This window comes from Podarcis vaucheri, assembly GCF_965113315.1.
Source record: "Podarcis vaucheri genome assembly, chromosome: 3".
Lineage (NCBI taxonomy): Eukaryota > Metazoa > Chordata > Lepidosauria > Squamata > Lacertidae > Podarcis > Podarcis vaucheri.
Genome location: NC_138761.1, coordinates 92,730,272 through 92,743,310, shown reverse-complemented (window position 1 = coordinate 92,743,310; position 13,039 = coordinate 92,730,272). Strand labels below are relative to the sequence as shown.

At 41.4% G+C, this 13,039-nt stretch overlaps 1 protein-coding gene across 1 annotated transcript in view; it reads left to right on the top strand.

Moving 5' to 3' along the window:
• Positions 1–11,812, top strand: part of FAM83B (family with sequence similarity 83 member B) — a 47,346-nt gene extending 35,534 nt beyond the window's left edge. Inside the window, exons 3-5 of the mRNA XM_082218265.1 lie at positions 3,792–3,956; positions 6,167–6,291; positions 9,057–11,812. Coding sequence (XP_082074391.1) covers positions 3,792–3,956; positions 6,167–6,291; positions 9,057–11,484 — 2,718 coding nt within the window. The 3' untranslated portion in view covers positions 11,485–11,812. The remainder of the gene's footprint in view (positions 1–3,791; positions 3,957–6,166; positions 6,292–9,056) is intronic.
• The last annotated feature ends 1,227 nt before the right edge of the window (positions 11,813–13,039 follow it).

The following is a 13,039-nucleotide window of genomic DNA, read 5'->3' as shown; positions in this document are numbered from 1 at the left end:
AAAATACTTTGTATATTTTAGAGCTTGATGCATAAACATTTTGTTCACCCAGACTCAAAGCAATAGCATTGGTTTTTGTTTTGTTTATTTTTACATATTTCCACAAGGAGCTATGAAGAGACAAATCTAGGGTGCTGAGATGTTGTTACTCTGCAAATCATTCAGTGTAGTCTTAATTATCCCTAATCTCTCATTTGTTTCCTTCCTGGTTTGTCATGACATGTTTCCTGAGATGCACTATCATCTATCTATCTATAATCTATCTATATGGTGCAAGGTTGCTGATCATATTTGAAGAATGGGGTTTGCTGAACTGCTTCACCCAAGTCATTTTCTCAGTTTATACCTCAGGTTGACATGAAGCTAAAATCTTGCTCTAATCCTTGGAGGGATATAATTACACAAATAAATGAATAGCGCTTGAATCTTTTGCTTTATTGCTCTCTCACTCCTCCACGCAGACTTATATTGCAAACTCATGCAGAAGGGGACCATTCAGATATGCTTCCTGCTGTTTACAAACAACCAGTCAGAAGTCGGACTAATAATCTATGCTGTGTTAGCTGGTTGTGATTTTCAAATGATTAAGAACAAGCTCCATTAGTTCCAGAGAGGCTTCAACAGAGTTTTTAAAGTGGATTTTCCAGCTTCACAAATTCCCCATCCATCGCCCCACATTGAAAAAAACCCAAAGCCAAATTAACACAAAGTGTTCTTTGCTCCTTGCTTGCACCCTGTATCAGTGGCGGTTTCTACACAGGAGTCAGTCGTTCTTATTGACTATGCAGTAACAAATAAGACAATCCAGTGGCCCTTGCAGCAATGAAGATCGAAACTCAGCGACACACCAATACAAGGGCCATTGGATCATCCTGAAAGCTATCTTACCTATTCCTGCTGATTCATCAAATTAGTGCTGCCAAAATTGATACCTCTCAAACACTTCGCTTTTCCAGTTTTCACCAAGATTGCCTGTTAAATACAACTCTGCTGGTGGGATATGCCTGTTCATTTTATGCTGCAGTCACTTGGGCCCACAGTGCAGTCTTTCAGTATTGACTGCCATCAGGGTAGCTCCAGACATCATGTGGTATTATTCTTTGGATATTTATAGGCTCTGTGGTGGAGGGCATACATCTGAGTAAAGAAAGAGCAAGGTAACCACTCCTTCCCCTTCCTGACTAAAAACATCCCTGTATCATTGTGTCAGACACAGACCCTGACTTGTGCTTGTTCTATCCCGGGCTATTGTTCACCTCTGCCATCTGGCATGTATTTATGCAACGCCCATGAGGGTCATCTTGCTGAGCCTTGGTTCTGCTATGTTCTTACAGTGATGAGTCACTGCCCATTCTCTCTCAGTTTAGAAAAATATCACAGGACAGGCCCCAACTCTTCCTTCAGGGCTTCCAGGTTCCTCATCTCTCCTCCTCCAACCCGTCTCCTCTCAGTTTACAGCAGCTGGCAAGCACAGCATAAGCTGGGAGAGGCTCCCAGGCTGACATCGACTAGGCCAAACAGACTGAGGCACACAAGGTTTCCAGGCCGCTTATCTGAAAAATACCTTTGAAATGAGATAAGCTTACCGATAAACTGGCCTTGCAGTGGATTTTCAAAAAGCATTCCTCAGCAAAGCAATAAAGTTGCTACTTCAGCCAGGTGACTCAGTGGCGTCAAAGCACAGCTAGAGCCAGGACAGCAGTAGGGCTCTCCATTTGGCAGGATGGTCTGCTCAGCGTCCTCTGCCAAAGTATTTTGTCTATGTCTGCACAAACAAGTTGCGAGCCACTGAAGTATTCTTTTTCAGAGGATTTCTAGATTGTCTGTTCCTACTTGGTCCATGATTATGATTGGTCTATCTGAAAGGCCTGGCTAGCAGACAGAGCGGGGTTAGTGGGCAATACCATATGGATTAATAAATTAATAGCAGATTTCTCTGCCTCACTTACTGAATATCTTCTGCCTCCTGTACCCAGTAGAGCTTCTCTCTCATATTTATGTGTTGTGGTGTGAGTGGGTGCAGAGAAAGGAAAATAGTGTGCATAGCACTCTTCCAAGAAAGCCAAAGGCAAACGGAACCTGTTTTCATTGGTCAAAATTTGGGCATTGAATGTGTTGACAGTGTATTGTACAGTGGTACCCTGGGTTACAGACGCTTCAGGTTACAGACTTCACTAACCCAGAAATAGTACCTCAGGTTAAAAACTTTGCTTCAGGATGAGAACAGAAATCGCAAGGTGGCGGCATTGGTTCATTGCGGCAGCGGGAGGCCCCATTTGCTAAAATGGTACCTCAGGTTAAGAACAGTTTCAGGTTAAGAACGGACTTCCAGAACAAATCTTAACCAGAGGTGCCACTGTGTGTACATGCTATACATTTTAAGCGTATCAAAAGCACACCACCATACCCCAAGAATGAAGACAGGAGTGCCTGGCGTGCTCTGGTCCATGGGGTCACGAAGAGTCGGACATGACTAAACGACTAAACAACAACATACCCCAAGAATCTTGGCAAGTGTAATTAACCTTCACAGAGCTACAAACTACAATTCCTAGGGTTGTTGGGTTTTGGGGGGTGGGAGGGACACTTTAAATGTACCATTATAGGCAACCAATGTCAAATTCTTTGCAGGACCCCCAACTTATTGTCATGATCCTCACCCATATTTGTTGCCAAGCCCCATTGTTCCAACCTCAATACAGTAATCTACATCCTTAGACACAACCAAGTCTAGACATCTAATTTTTATCTAACTTTGAGAGGTGCGTCACCCAACCTTTGCTAAAGTGGGTTGCCCACTCAGTTCCTGAAAAAAATACCTTGAATAAGATTTGTTCACAGCCAAAGTCCTTGGCTTTTGCCAACGTTAGTCCTTTTTTAAATAGAAACTAATGGTTTTAGGAGCAATCTACCTTCTTGCCTTCTTTGGGTTGTGTATCTTGCAGTAAGTGGAAAACTGACCTCCACTCCAAATCTTCCACCCTCTCCATAGCAACTATACTGTGTATTATTGTTGTATGTGTGAGAGAGAATTCACTAGTGCTTCTTTCTGTAAACTCCTGCATTGACCATTTCCCCACAATCATCACCACCTGGTGGCTGTGAACAGCAAAAACTCCCTAATGTCAAGTTTTCTCAGCTCAGTCTTCCAAAGAAAATTTTACAACACCAGTACAATTTGCTTCAGAAGATTGGCTGCACTATTTTATTGCAGCAAAACAAAACAAAAAGAGAGTCTTGTGAAACCTTAAAACTACAGTTGCCACAATAAATGTGCTAATGTTTTAAGGTGCCACAATACATCAACTCACCAGTTAGGTGTGCAGTGCAATGCTTATGTCTTTCTTTATAAGTCAGCCCTTCTGAGTTCTGTGGGACTTGCTTGGAATAAGTATGAGGGGGTTTAAAGTCCTATGACTTAATTAAACGTATACTTTACGGTGCTATTTTTCTAGAAAAGAGGTGCCAGAACTCACCACAAATGCCTCCCTTGTTCTCTTATAATGGCAATGGCACCCACCTGAGAGGTGCAAGAACTGAGTTCCAGCAAGTTCCGGCTGAAAAAAAGCACTGCTTGTGAATGACATTTAAGCACAAGAATTTATAAAATAACCAGTTTCCATTTTCCTGTATGAGGAAGAAAGAAATGTTCAGTACATAGAGCTTATGGTTCATTGCAGATGTCATCAGCAACACTATGTGTAGGGTAGACATTTTAAATTCTGTAATGTTTCATAACGGCTATCATCATCAGTACATTAAATACTAGCAACACTTTTTGCTATCCGCAGGTTGTTGCCATCGTTATGGATATGTTTACAGATGTGGATATTTTTAAAGAAATTGTAGAAGCATCTACTAGGGGAATTTCAGTGTACCTTCTACTTGATGAATCTAACTTCAACCACTTTCTGAAGATGACAGAGAAACAAGGCTGTCAAGTTCAAAGGCTCAGGGTAAGTCATTTGTTCAGTGAGAGTGGAAAATATTTAGCACTCAAGTGCTCCAAAATAATAAATTGACATGTTAGTTGCAAAAACTGAATATAGCAGCAGTGTATGAACATTGAGCAATGTCTGTAAGGAAAATCTTTCTATGGTCTTGCAAATATCCTACTGCACCTTAAAAGCTGCCTTTGCAGTGATACTGACCTGAGAGTGAGATTTTTCTAATAGCACAATCCTATCTGTGTTTACTTGGGAGTAAGTCACACTGGAGCTTTACCCTCCAATAAGTGGGTTAAGGAGTGTGACCTGACACCCTTTCTCAAGTGCTCATTAGTAAATTCCATTGAAATTAATTGGATTTCTTTCTGAGCAAGCATGGGCAGGATAAAGGTGTGCAGCTGTAATTGCGTGCAATCTGATGGGCTTTATCTGGGACGTGCAGACAGTGCACCCCAGGATCTCCAGGGAGCGAGCTGCTTAAAACTGTTGATGCAAGGAAGTGATCAATGATGGGAGCAAAAAGAAGGAACCACGGGCTTTCATCTCCTCCTGGAAGTAGTGTGTGTTTAGCCCAGAGGGAAACAGCAAATGATTGGGCAGGAGAAACAGCAATGAAGTAGAGCTAGGGCTACCATCCTAAAGATATCTTGCCCAAGAGCCAAACAAAAGCTGGAGTCAATAGCGTGGGTGAGAATAGCAAGGAGAACGGGAGGTGGGGGTTTTTTTTGCCCCCTTCCATCCATTTGCATCCATTCTTTTGAAGACACGCAGAAGGTATTTCCTTCCTTAAAGAACTTTGGCAACCAGAATCCAGTGCTGTGTTTTTAGAACAGCAATTGCATGTTCTATTGGCTCTCTGATTTTAAAAAAGAAATGTTTTACGATCTTCAAATGGAGGAATCCCTAGGATTCCAGCTTCAAGCTGCCACAAGGACATTTCACAAATACAGGTTTTATACTGGCAAAACGATAAACAGGCTGTATCTCTATGCCTGCAAATTTTAATTGGCTATTATGGTATCATTGCACTGATCTGACCCAACTGCCCTTAACTGAGGGTGTTCCTGTTTTGTTTTTTTTAATAGGTTCCTGTTTTCCCCACACACACTGCTGTGTTGGTTTTACTCCTATAAGCCACTTGTGTTGCGCCTCTTGTAGCAAATTGTACGCAATTATAATGTATCAGGGTGACTTAGGCTGGCTTGTAGTTGACCAATTATTTGGGTGGAACCCATGAAGCAACGCCAGCTACTGTGTGAAGCTCCTTAGCAATGATGCAAACCTTAGTAAAATAATATTTTCATTTTTATTTTATGCTGCAAAAAATTACATACCACAGTTCCAGGGTGGTTTACAAAGAAAATAAAAATAGAAAAGGGGGGGGGATTATCATCCTTTTGCACTCTCTGAAAATCTATCTCAGAAGGTTAAGAAACTCTCTGGGACCGCGTCAGAGGTGCTATCTGGAGCTGCTGAGGAAGGAAGGAATTGGCAAAAGTGGCAAGTCCTCTTCCATCAGCAAGATCCCTTCATTTTATCAAAAGACTATGGTAACCAAAAGAGCAAATATGTTTTGCCTATCAAAAATATGCTGTATAATGAGGTGATTAACCAGGAAAAGCACAGTGGGTTTTTTCTAAAAAAAATGTTTAGGGGTACTCTCATTTTGACTCAAGAAAACCACCATTTTATAGTTCGGGGGAATAAATACAGTTAATGGACAAAACTACAAAGATTCACAAAATGTTTAGGGATATGCGTACCCCTGCGTACCCCCCCCCAAAAAAAAAATCGCTGGGTAGACAGACACACTCTCTCACTTTCTCTCTCCCAATCTTTCTCTCTCAGACACTATTTTATGGTCCCATCTTAACTAATATGGATATGGAAACCTCTTTCTGTGTTGTTGTCTGGATTAAAGAGATTAGGGTTCCTTCTACATGTAATAAGAACTGTGAAGTGTTTTAAATCCAATTACTAGATAGTTAATCCAATTAAACAAACTAGGTTTCCCCCCCTGCATTAACATGCTTTGGATTTCTCAGCACAGGCAGTGTTTAAAGCTGCATTTCTCTGTACCCTTGCTTGGGGCTAAACCTCCTTTTGATTTTACTCAAAACTGGAAAATAGGCATAAGACCGGCTTGTAAATTGTTCTGTATTTGTTTATATTAATGCATTCCGACTTTTTCATACAATTTCTCTATTTTTTTTTCCCAGAACATGAGGGTGCGTACAGTAAAAGGACAAGATTATTACTCCAAGTCAGGGGCGAAATTCCATGGGAAAATGGAACAAAAATTTCTTCTCGTTGACTGTAAGAAAGTCATGTACGGTACCTATAGGTAAGAAGCTATGCACATGTTAGATATAATTTATATATCTTCAGTGTAATGTTGCTGTGTGTTCTTGTCCACAGGAGGAACATGTGCTAGGGAGGTCTTGGGCCAAGAGACATGGTGTGCCATGGGGACAACTGAACCTTTCCAGTAAGGGGGTTAGCAATGGAATGAAGAGCCAGGTTCAGGGTTATTACAGGAGTGAAAGATTATTTACAGAGACCAGCAACTGTGAGACCAACTCTATAGAGGGGATGGAGATAGATGAGTCAAGCACAGGCAAAGGCAAACGTGGCCCTCCAGGTGTTTTGGGACTACAACTCCTATCATCCCTAGCTAACAGGACCAGTGGTCAGGGATGATGGGAGTTGTAGTCCCAAAACATCTGGAGGGCCGAATTTGCCTATGCCTGGTCAAGCATAATCAATGTCCTTGCCCTATGTAAGAAAGCTGGAGAGTACATATTGGGTTACAAATATGAAGAGATGAAGGTTGTGTGTGGCAGATAAGAGGAACTAACATTTGGCTGAGAGAAAACATAGGTAATCTAAAAGAAGGGAGAGAAGTCAGGGTTTTTTTAAAAAAAGACGTTAAGGCACAGATTTTTACATAGCTCAAATGGAGCAAGAACAAAGGCTGTTTTCCTGGAGGAATCTATGAATCCCAAGAACAACCTCAATACAGGGGCTGATTTACCTTTGGAAATCTGTGGTTTTTTGTTTTGTGGGAAAAGAAGCCCTTCGGGTCCCGTTAGCCTAAGAACAAGAGGAATGTTGTCAGAGCAGACCAAAGGCTCTGATGTACATTGTTAGAAGGATGGTACATTTTGTTGCCATGGGTACTTTGTGTGAAATGTGTAACTCATAAGGGTATCCATGTGCATAATTGGGACGGTGGTTTCTGAACTTACAGCTTCTACGCGGGAGCACCAGAAACAGAAGCATTTTTTATAGCACACTGAGAGGAGGAGACATTTGAAGCAACCCATTGGTATCTGTCACTTTAAGACCGAGCTCTTAAACCATAGAGTGCTTGGATGAAGTAGCCAGAGAAATTTATGTCTTCACAGAAAGATTTCAGTCCCTCTTTTTCCTTTTGGCTCCAGCTTACAATATACTGTCAACATGGGTTCTTTGGGGGAGCATGCATGATTATTATGAGAACCAAATATCAGTAGCAGCAGCATCTTCTAAGAAAACTCATAGTGGCTAACCTAGAACTTACCATAGTCTGTTACGCAGAATTGGATTAAGTCCACATCTGCTTTGCCTAAACAGCATTGTAGCATTGGGTGCTCCCAGCTCATTCACCAGACCTATTGGATAATCCCATGCCTGCCATCTGGAGTGATTTTGGAAGAAATAATAATAATAGTTGTTATTGAAAATAATGATATTCAGTGCCATCCCATGGTTTATAAGAATAGTTCATTCTCACTGAATCTAGTTTATTGTTGGAATAATTACTTAATGGACAGATTTTTTTTAAAAAAATAATGTCTTACATCATTATATTCGCAATAGCCCTTGAGATCCATGATTCTTAATTTGCTTCTTCTTTTTGTTACATTCAGATGTGACAGAGGAGGTAAGGTAAATTACGTTTTCTTACCCTCAGATTCTTCTGCAGATTGTACTTTGGCATAAGATGGATTGTAAACAGATGACCATTTGGGGATGCAATGCATACTTTACTGAAGATTCCTGGCAAAGCAGTGATTTCTAGGGATGTGTTTTCCAAATAAGTTGTTTCTAGAAGTGCTTGACCAATATATGTATTTGTTAAATTATGTGAATGCAAGGGATTGTCTTTGGTTAGACGCATCCCAGCAAAACACAATATTTTAAAACATGATAGTCAGAACTGCTATGTTTGAGCAGCATGGCTATGTGAAAATATTAGTAAGGTGGTGTTGATATCTGTAAATACCTATCCTACAGGCTCATGGCAAATAACTATGAAAATTAATGTAAAATACATTTGCATGGTTTCAGTTTATGGTACACCTGTAAGTATACAAATATAAAATACTATTCTGGTTAACTGTGTGATTGAAAATTACTTTTTTCCCATTCATGAAATTATTTACTCATGATGATATTGTGTCTAAAATTCATTTCAGCTTCTCTCAATTTATCAGGGATTGTGTTTGGCTACTGGGACTCTCCTTGAAGAAATTTTCCATTGAGTTATTTGGGGAGCTACTTCATAACCCTCAGTTTAGGGCTTTTGCCTCCTGTGTGGTGCTCCTTATCAAGCAGAAAGACACATGTCTGCAAGATAGAATGCTTACAATTGTCAACACGTGTTACACACACACACACACACACACACACACACCCCACTAGTGAAAAAGTGGTTCCATGCCTGCTATTAGCTAACACTGTGTGTGTGTGTGTGTGTGTGTGTGTGTGTGTGTGTGTGTCTGCCTTCCCCAACACGGTGGCCTTCAAATGTTTTGCACTCCACCTCCTTTAAGCCTTAGCCAGAATGGCCAGTTGTCAGAGATGATAGCAGGTGCTACCTACCTCTACTTATAGCTTGTGTTGGTAAAAATAGGTATCATTCTCAATATGCTTCTCCAGCTTTAATCATCAGCGACTCATCACTAAAAAAAATCTGATTGATCATACGGTCCCTGTGCACATTTCTGAGGAGAACAGATTTCTTTTCTTATACAGAAACCTGTCACTATGTAACTTGACCACTAGTTAACAAGTGTTTGCCTGTTCCTGGTTTGGATTACTAATTGTCATTTCTTCATCTTTCAGCTTTATGTGGTCCTTTGAGAAAGCAAACCTCAGCATGGTCCAGGTTATCACAGGACAACTGGTTGAATCTTTTGATGAAGAGTTTAGGACACTGTATGCCCGTTCTTCTGTTCCCAGCTCATTTGCTCCAGAATTAGTTAGAATTAATAGCCGCCGAACACTCTGGGAGAACGATACCTACCAGCATTCACAGTCTTCCTTAGCTTCAGCTTCTAGCCTGCGTAACCCTTTTGGGAGGGCCAACAAAACCCACAACTTAGACACCAGCTTTCTGAAGAAACAAGGCAGATATGGAATAAATGACAATGACACATTCAATCCTAGAAACCACATCTTTCAGAAACCACAGTTTGCACCAGGTTTTCATATGCAGAGTAGAATCCAGCAGTACCAGCCCAACGAAGTAAATGAACATTGGAAAAGGCACAGCTATGCAGGGGAGAAACCAGAAAGGACTCCATACATGATGCTCAACAGGGCAATGAACCGGGCAAATAATCAACCGCATGGTTGGCAGGTGCCATCTGACAGTCTCAGCGTTGTATCTTCGTTGCACGGAAGTTACAAAAACCTCAATGTGCCTCAACAGAGTCTGGTTGATCGGCTTCCACAGCCGAAGCTGAATATTGCAGACAGGAACTCAATTGTACGGAGATCTTTCAATGGAACTGACAGTCACATCCGCTACCTACAGCAGAGAATGCCGACCCTTGAACGTACCACAAAATCTTTCCTGCGCAACTGGCGCATTGAATCGTATTTAAATGACCAGTCGGATTTTCCAGCAGACTCAAATAGCTCAGGGATAGGTGATAGGTGTGAGGGCTTTGATGCAGCGGAAAATATCAAGGCCCATGCCCTTTATGCTCACTCTCGCCTGCGCTCCTCCTTTGTCTTTAAGCCAACTTTGCCAGAGCAGAAAGAAGTAAACAGCTGTGCCAGTTCTTCTAATTCGACTATCATTGGTTCAGATGGCAGTGTGACGCCCAAAGGAACGCCCAACCATGTTCCCAAGCCAGAAGATGGAGCTGATGACATTGAGGCAGAATCAAGCACACACGTCCCACTGGAACCTGAGGTAGTCAAAAACAACAACCTGCCGATTTCAGAAGATAAGAAACCTAGTGTAACTCCGCCAGTTAGTCAAGAGAAGCCTACCTACCTATATTCAACTCTGAGCACAAGCAGACCAGTAGAATTTCTCAAGAATGAAAGCATACTGAAAAGGCGAAGTTTTCCAATGTTTGACAATTCAAAATCTGCTTTGGATCTTGGGAATAACAAAGAGGCAGCCAGCTACGTCTACAGCACACTAAATAGGAATAGACTTAGACAACCGGCTGCTCTAAAGCCACCGCTAGAGGAGGACCTACAAAACTCTAAAAGCTTGTACGATGTTGCCAATCATCTATCACCTGACAGTAATAAGCTGAAAAGTGAACAGGCCAGGTCTCCCACCACCCCGAAGTCCATTTCTGTGGCTGCACTAGCTGAATCGATCAAAGATGACCCTGGGAAAGATGCCTCGCCGAAGAAAGAGAACAAGAATTCCCCAAGTTTCCTGAAGAAGGGGTCGCAGAAACTGAGGTCGTTGCTGAACCTCACACCGGAGAAGAAAGAGAGCCTGTCCAAAAACAAAGCGCCTGCTTTTTACAGAATGTGTAGCAGTTCTGACACTCTGGTGTCAGAAGGTGAAGAAAATCAAAGACCCAAAGTGGCAGAAATAAAGGTGGAATGTTCTCCCAGGAAAAAAAGAAACTCCTCATCTAATTCACAGGGGAGCCTACATAAGAGTAAAGAGGACATTACTGTCAGCCCAAAGTCCCCCAAATCTCCAAAATCTCCCAAGTCCCCCAAGTCTCCAAAATCACCAAAGTCTCAAAAATCTCTGAAACCTCCATCAGAAGAAAACATGAAAAGGGGGCCTGTTGTGAAACCAATAGAAAATATGCTCTTGGAAGTACCTCCAGGCGACCCATCTGCTCCCAGATTCAACACCGAGCAAATTCAGTACCAGGATGTCAGGGAGCTGCGTGGAAATGCAGGCCGGGATCGGGTCCCCCCACAATCTGCTGCCGCTATTCCTCCGCACAGGGTCAGTGCAGCGGCACCTCGTCTATCGAGCACCAAGCCAAACGATGAGCTAATAAGACCTCGCTTGAGCGATAGGCGTATTTACAGTCGCTTTGAGCCGTTTTGCAAAGTGGAAAGCTCTGCTCAGCCAACAGGAACTCAGCAAGCAAGCAGCACCCAGAAAAACAGCTCTCACTATCCAGAGACAAATAGCAAGGCTTCTAGGAATAATTATGGAAGGAGCAACCAGGTGGCGAATTACAACCCTGGTGTCTACCACCCATTGCACCCCAATGAAAACAAGTTGCGAGGAATTATGCAAAAGTTTGGGAATTTTATATACAAAAATAAATGAAACCTACTTATGGAATTTTTTTATTTTATTTTTTAAAACATACCTGCTGTAAATACTTAAGTACAGACTGCTGGACAGCTTTTGTAAAGCTTAACTCAAATCACTACAGGAGTTAGAACACTGCTATACATGTATATAACTTTGGTTCAGCATAGGTTTCGGAATCCGACTTGTTGATACGTATTTGTGTTTTTATGTCGTTTGAGGTGTAACTCACCTCAGTGCTGGCAATAAACATTCTTTTATAAACCCTGCCAAAACATGCAAGGTGGAGCCACTCTTTCCATAAAATTGCTTTCATGCACAATAAATGCTCATTGGTTACTAATCTTTTTACATGCAGTCTGCATGTCTACTCTCAAGGTTGTGCTTCTGTTGGGGGAATATACTGTTTTCTGAATGCTGGACTTGCTATATTTTTGTAAACAAAAGAAGCAATGCTGCTCCCCTCCATTACAATATCTACTAGGCTTCCATTTTCAGCAGCAGCTACATGTACAGGTATATTGTCACATTCAGTGATAGTAATATGCATACGCCAAAGTAACACGTGACTGGAGAAGACTGCAATTGCAGTTGTCCATAACACAAGTGCAGTATTTGAGTTGGCGCTATTAATCTAAAAGCCTATCCTTTAAAAAGTGCAAAAGAATGAGCTTAAGTTAACATGACCAATCTAGCGGATAGGTAAATCTGGATCAAAATCAATAGGATGTAAATATGCTTTATTGGCACAGTTGAAATATCGCAAACCTGATTTTTCCAACAGTGCCTTGAAGCTCGCAAAAATGTGGTAAATTCACCATTCCTCCTTTCTCACACATGAGCGCCCCCCCCCCCAAGTTTTCTCTAACCATATTTTGTCATCACATCCCAATTGGCAACTATTGTTTTATTGTTATGTAAGCCGGTATGAGGAGGTTTTTTGTTTTTTTAAAAGCAAAAAAACAATCAAGCATTATGATTTTTATGAAATATATAAAAACAAACTCCCTGTTACTGTTTGATCCCACCCAATTCAAACCATGGTTTCAAAATACAGTTTAAAGGCAAGTCATTAGCTATGGCTGGCCAGTTGAGACATCGCATCAAAATGTGGCTAAGGGAAAGAAACAGGAAATTAGAGAGTCAGAGAGTATAAACATCCATAACACAGGAGAGGGGAACCTCAGCTCTAAGGGCCAAATGCAGGCTTCTCTGATTGGCCTTTGGATCTTTTTCCTAAGCCATACGCCTCACCTTCAAAGACAATTGCAACCACTATCTATTCAGTGCAGGAGATGCTCACATACATTATTAGCGTGTTCGGATCTTGCTTCAGGCAACAGTCTCTGGATCAGAAAACCCACATATCACTGTCTTTTTTAATATAGTAGCTGCTTCAAAATGATGATTGTGCTCATTTATGGAAGCAGAGAACAACTGTATTTCAGTCTGCCCATTCTCATACTTGCTTTATTATACTGTATTCTTATGTTTAACAAACCATTAAGTTATTACTGTTTGCTGTATATATCTAAAGATGAGGGGAGGCAGACTTTAGAGAATGAGAATT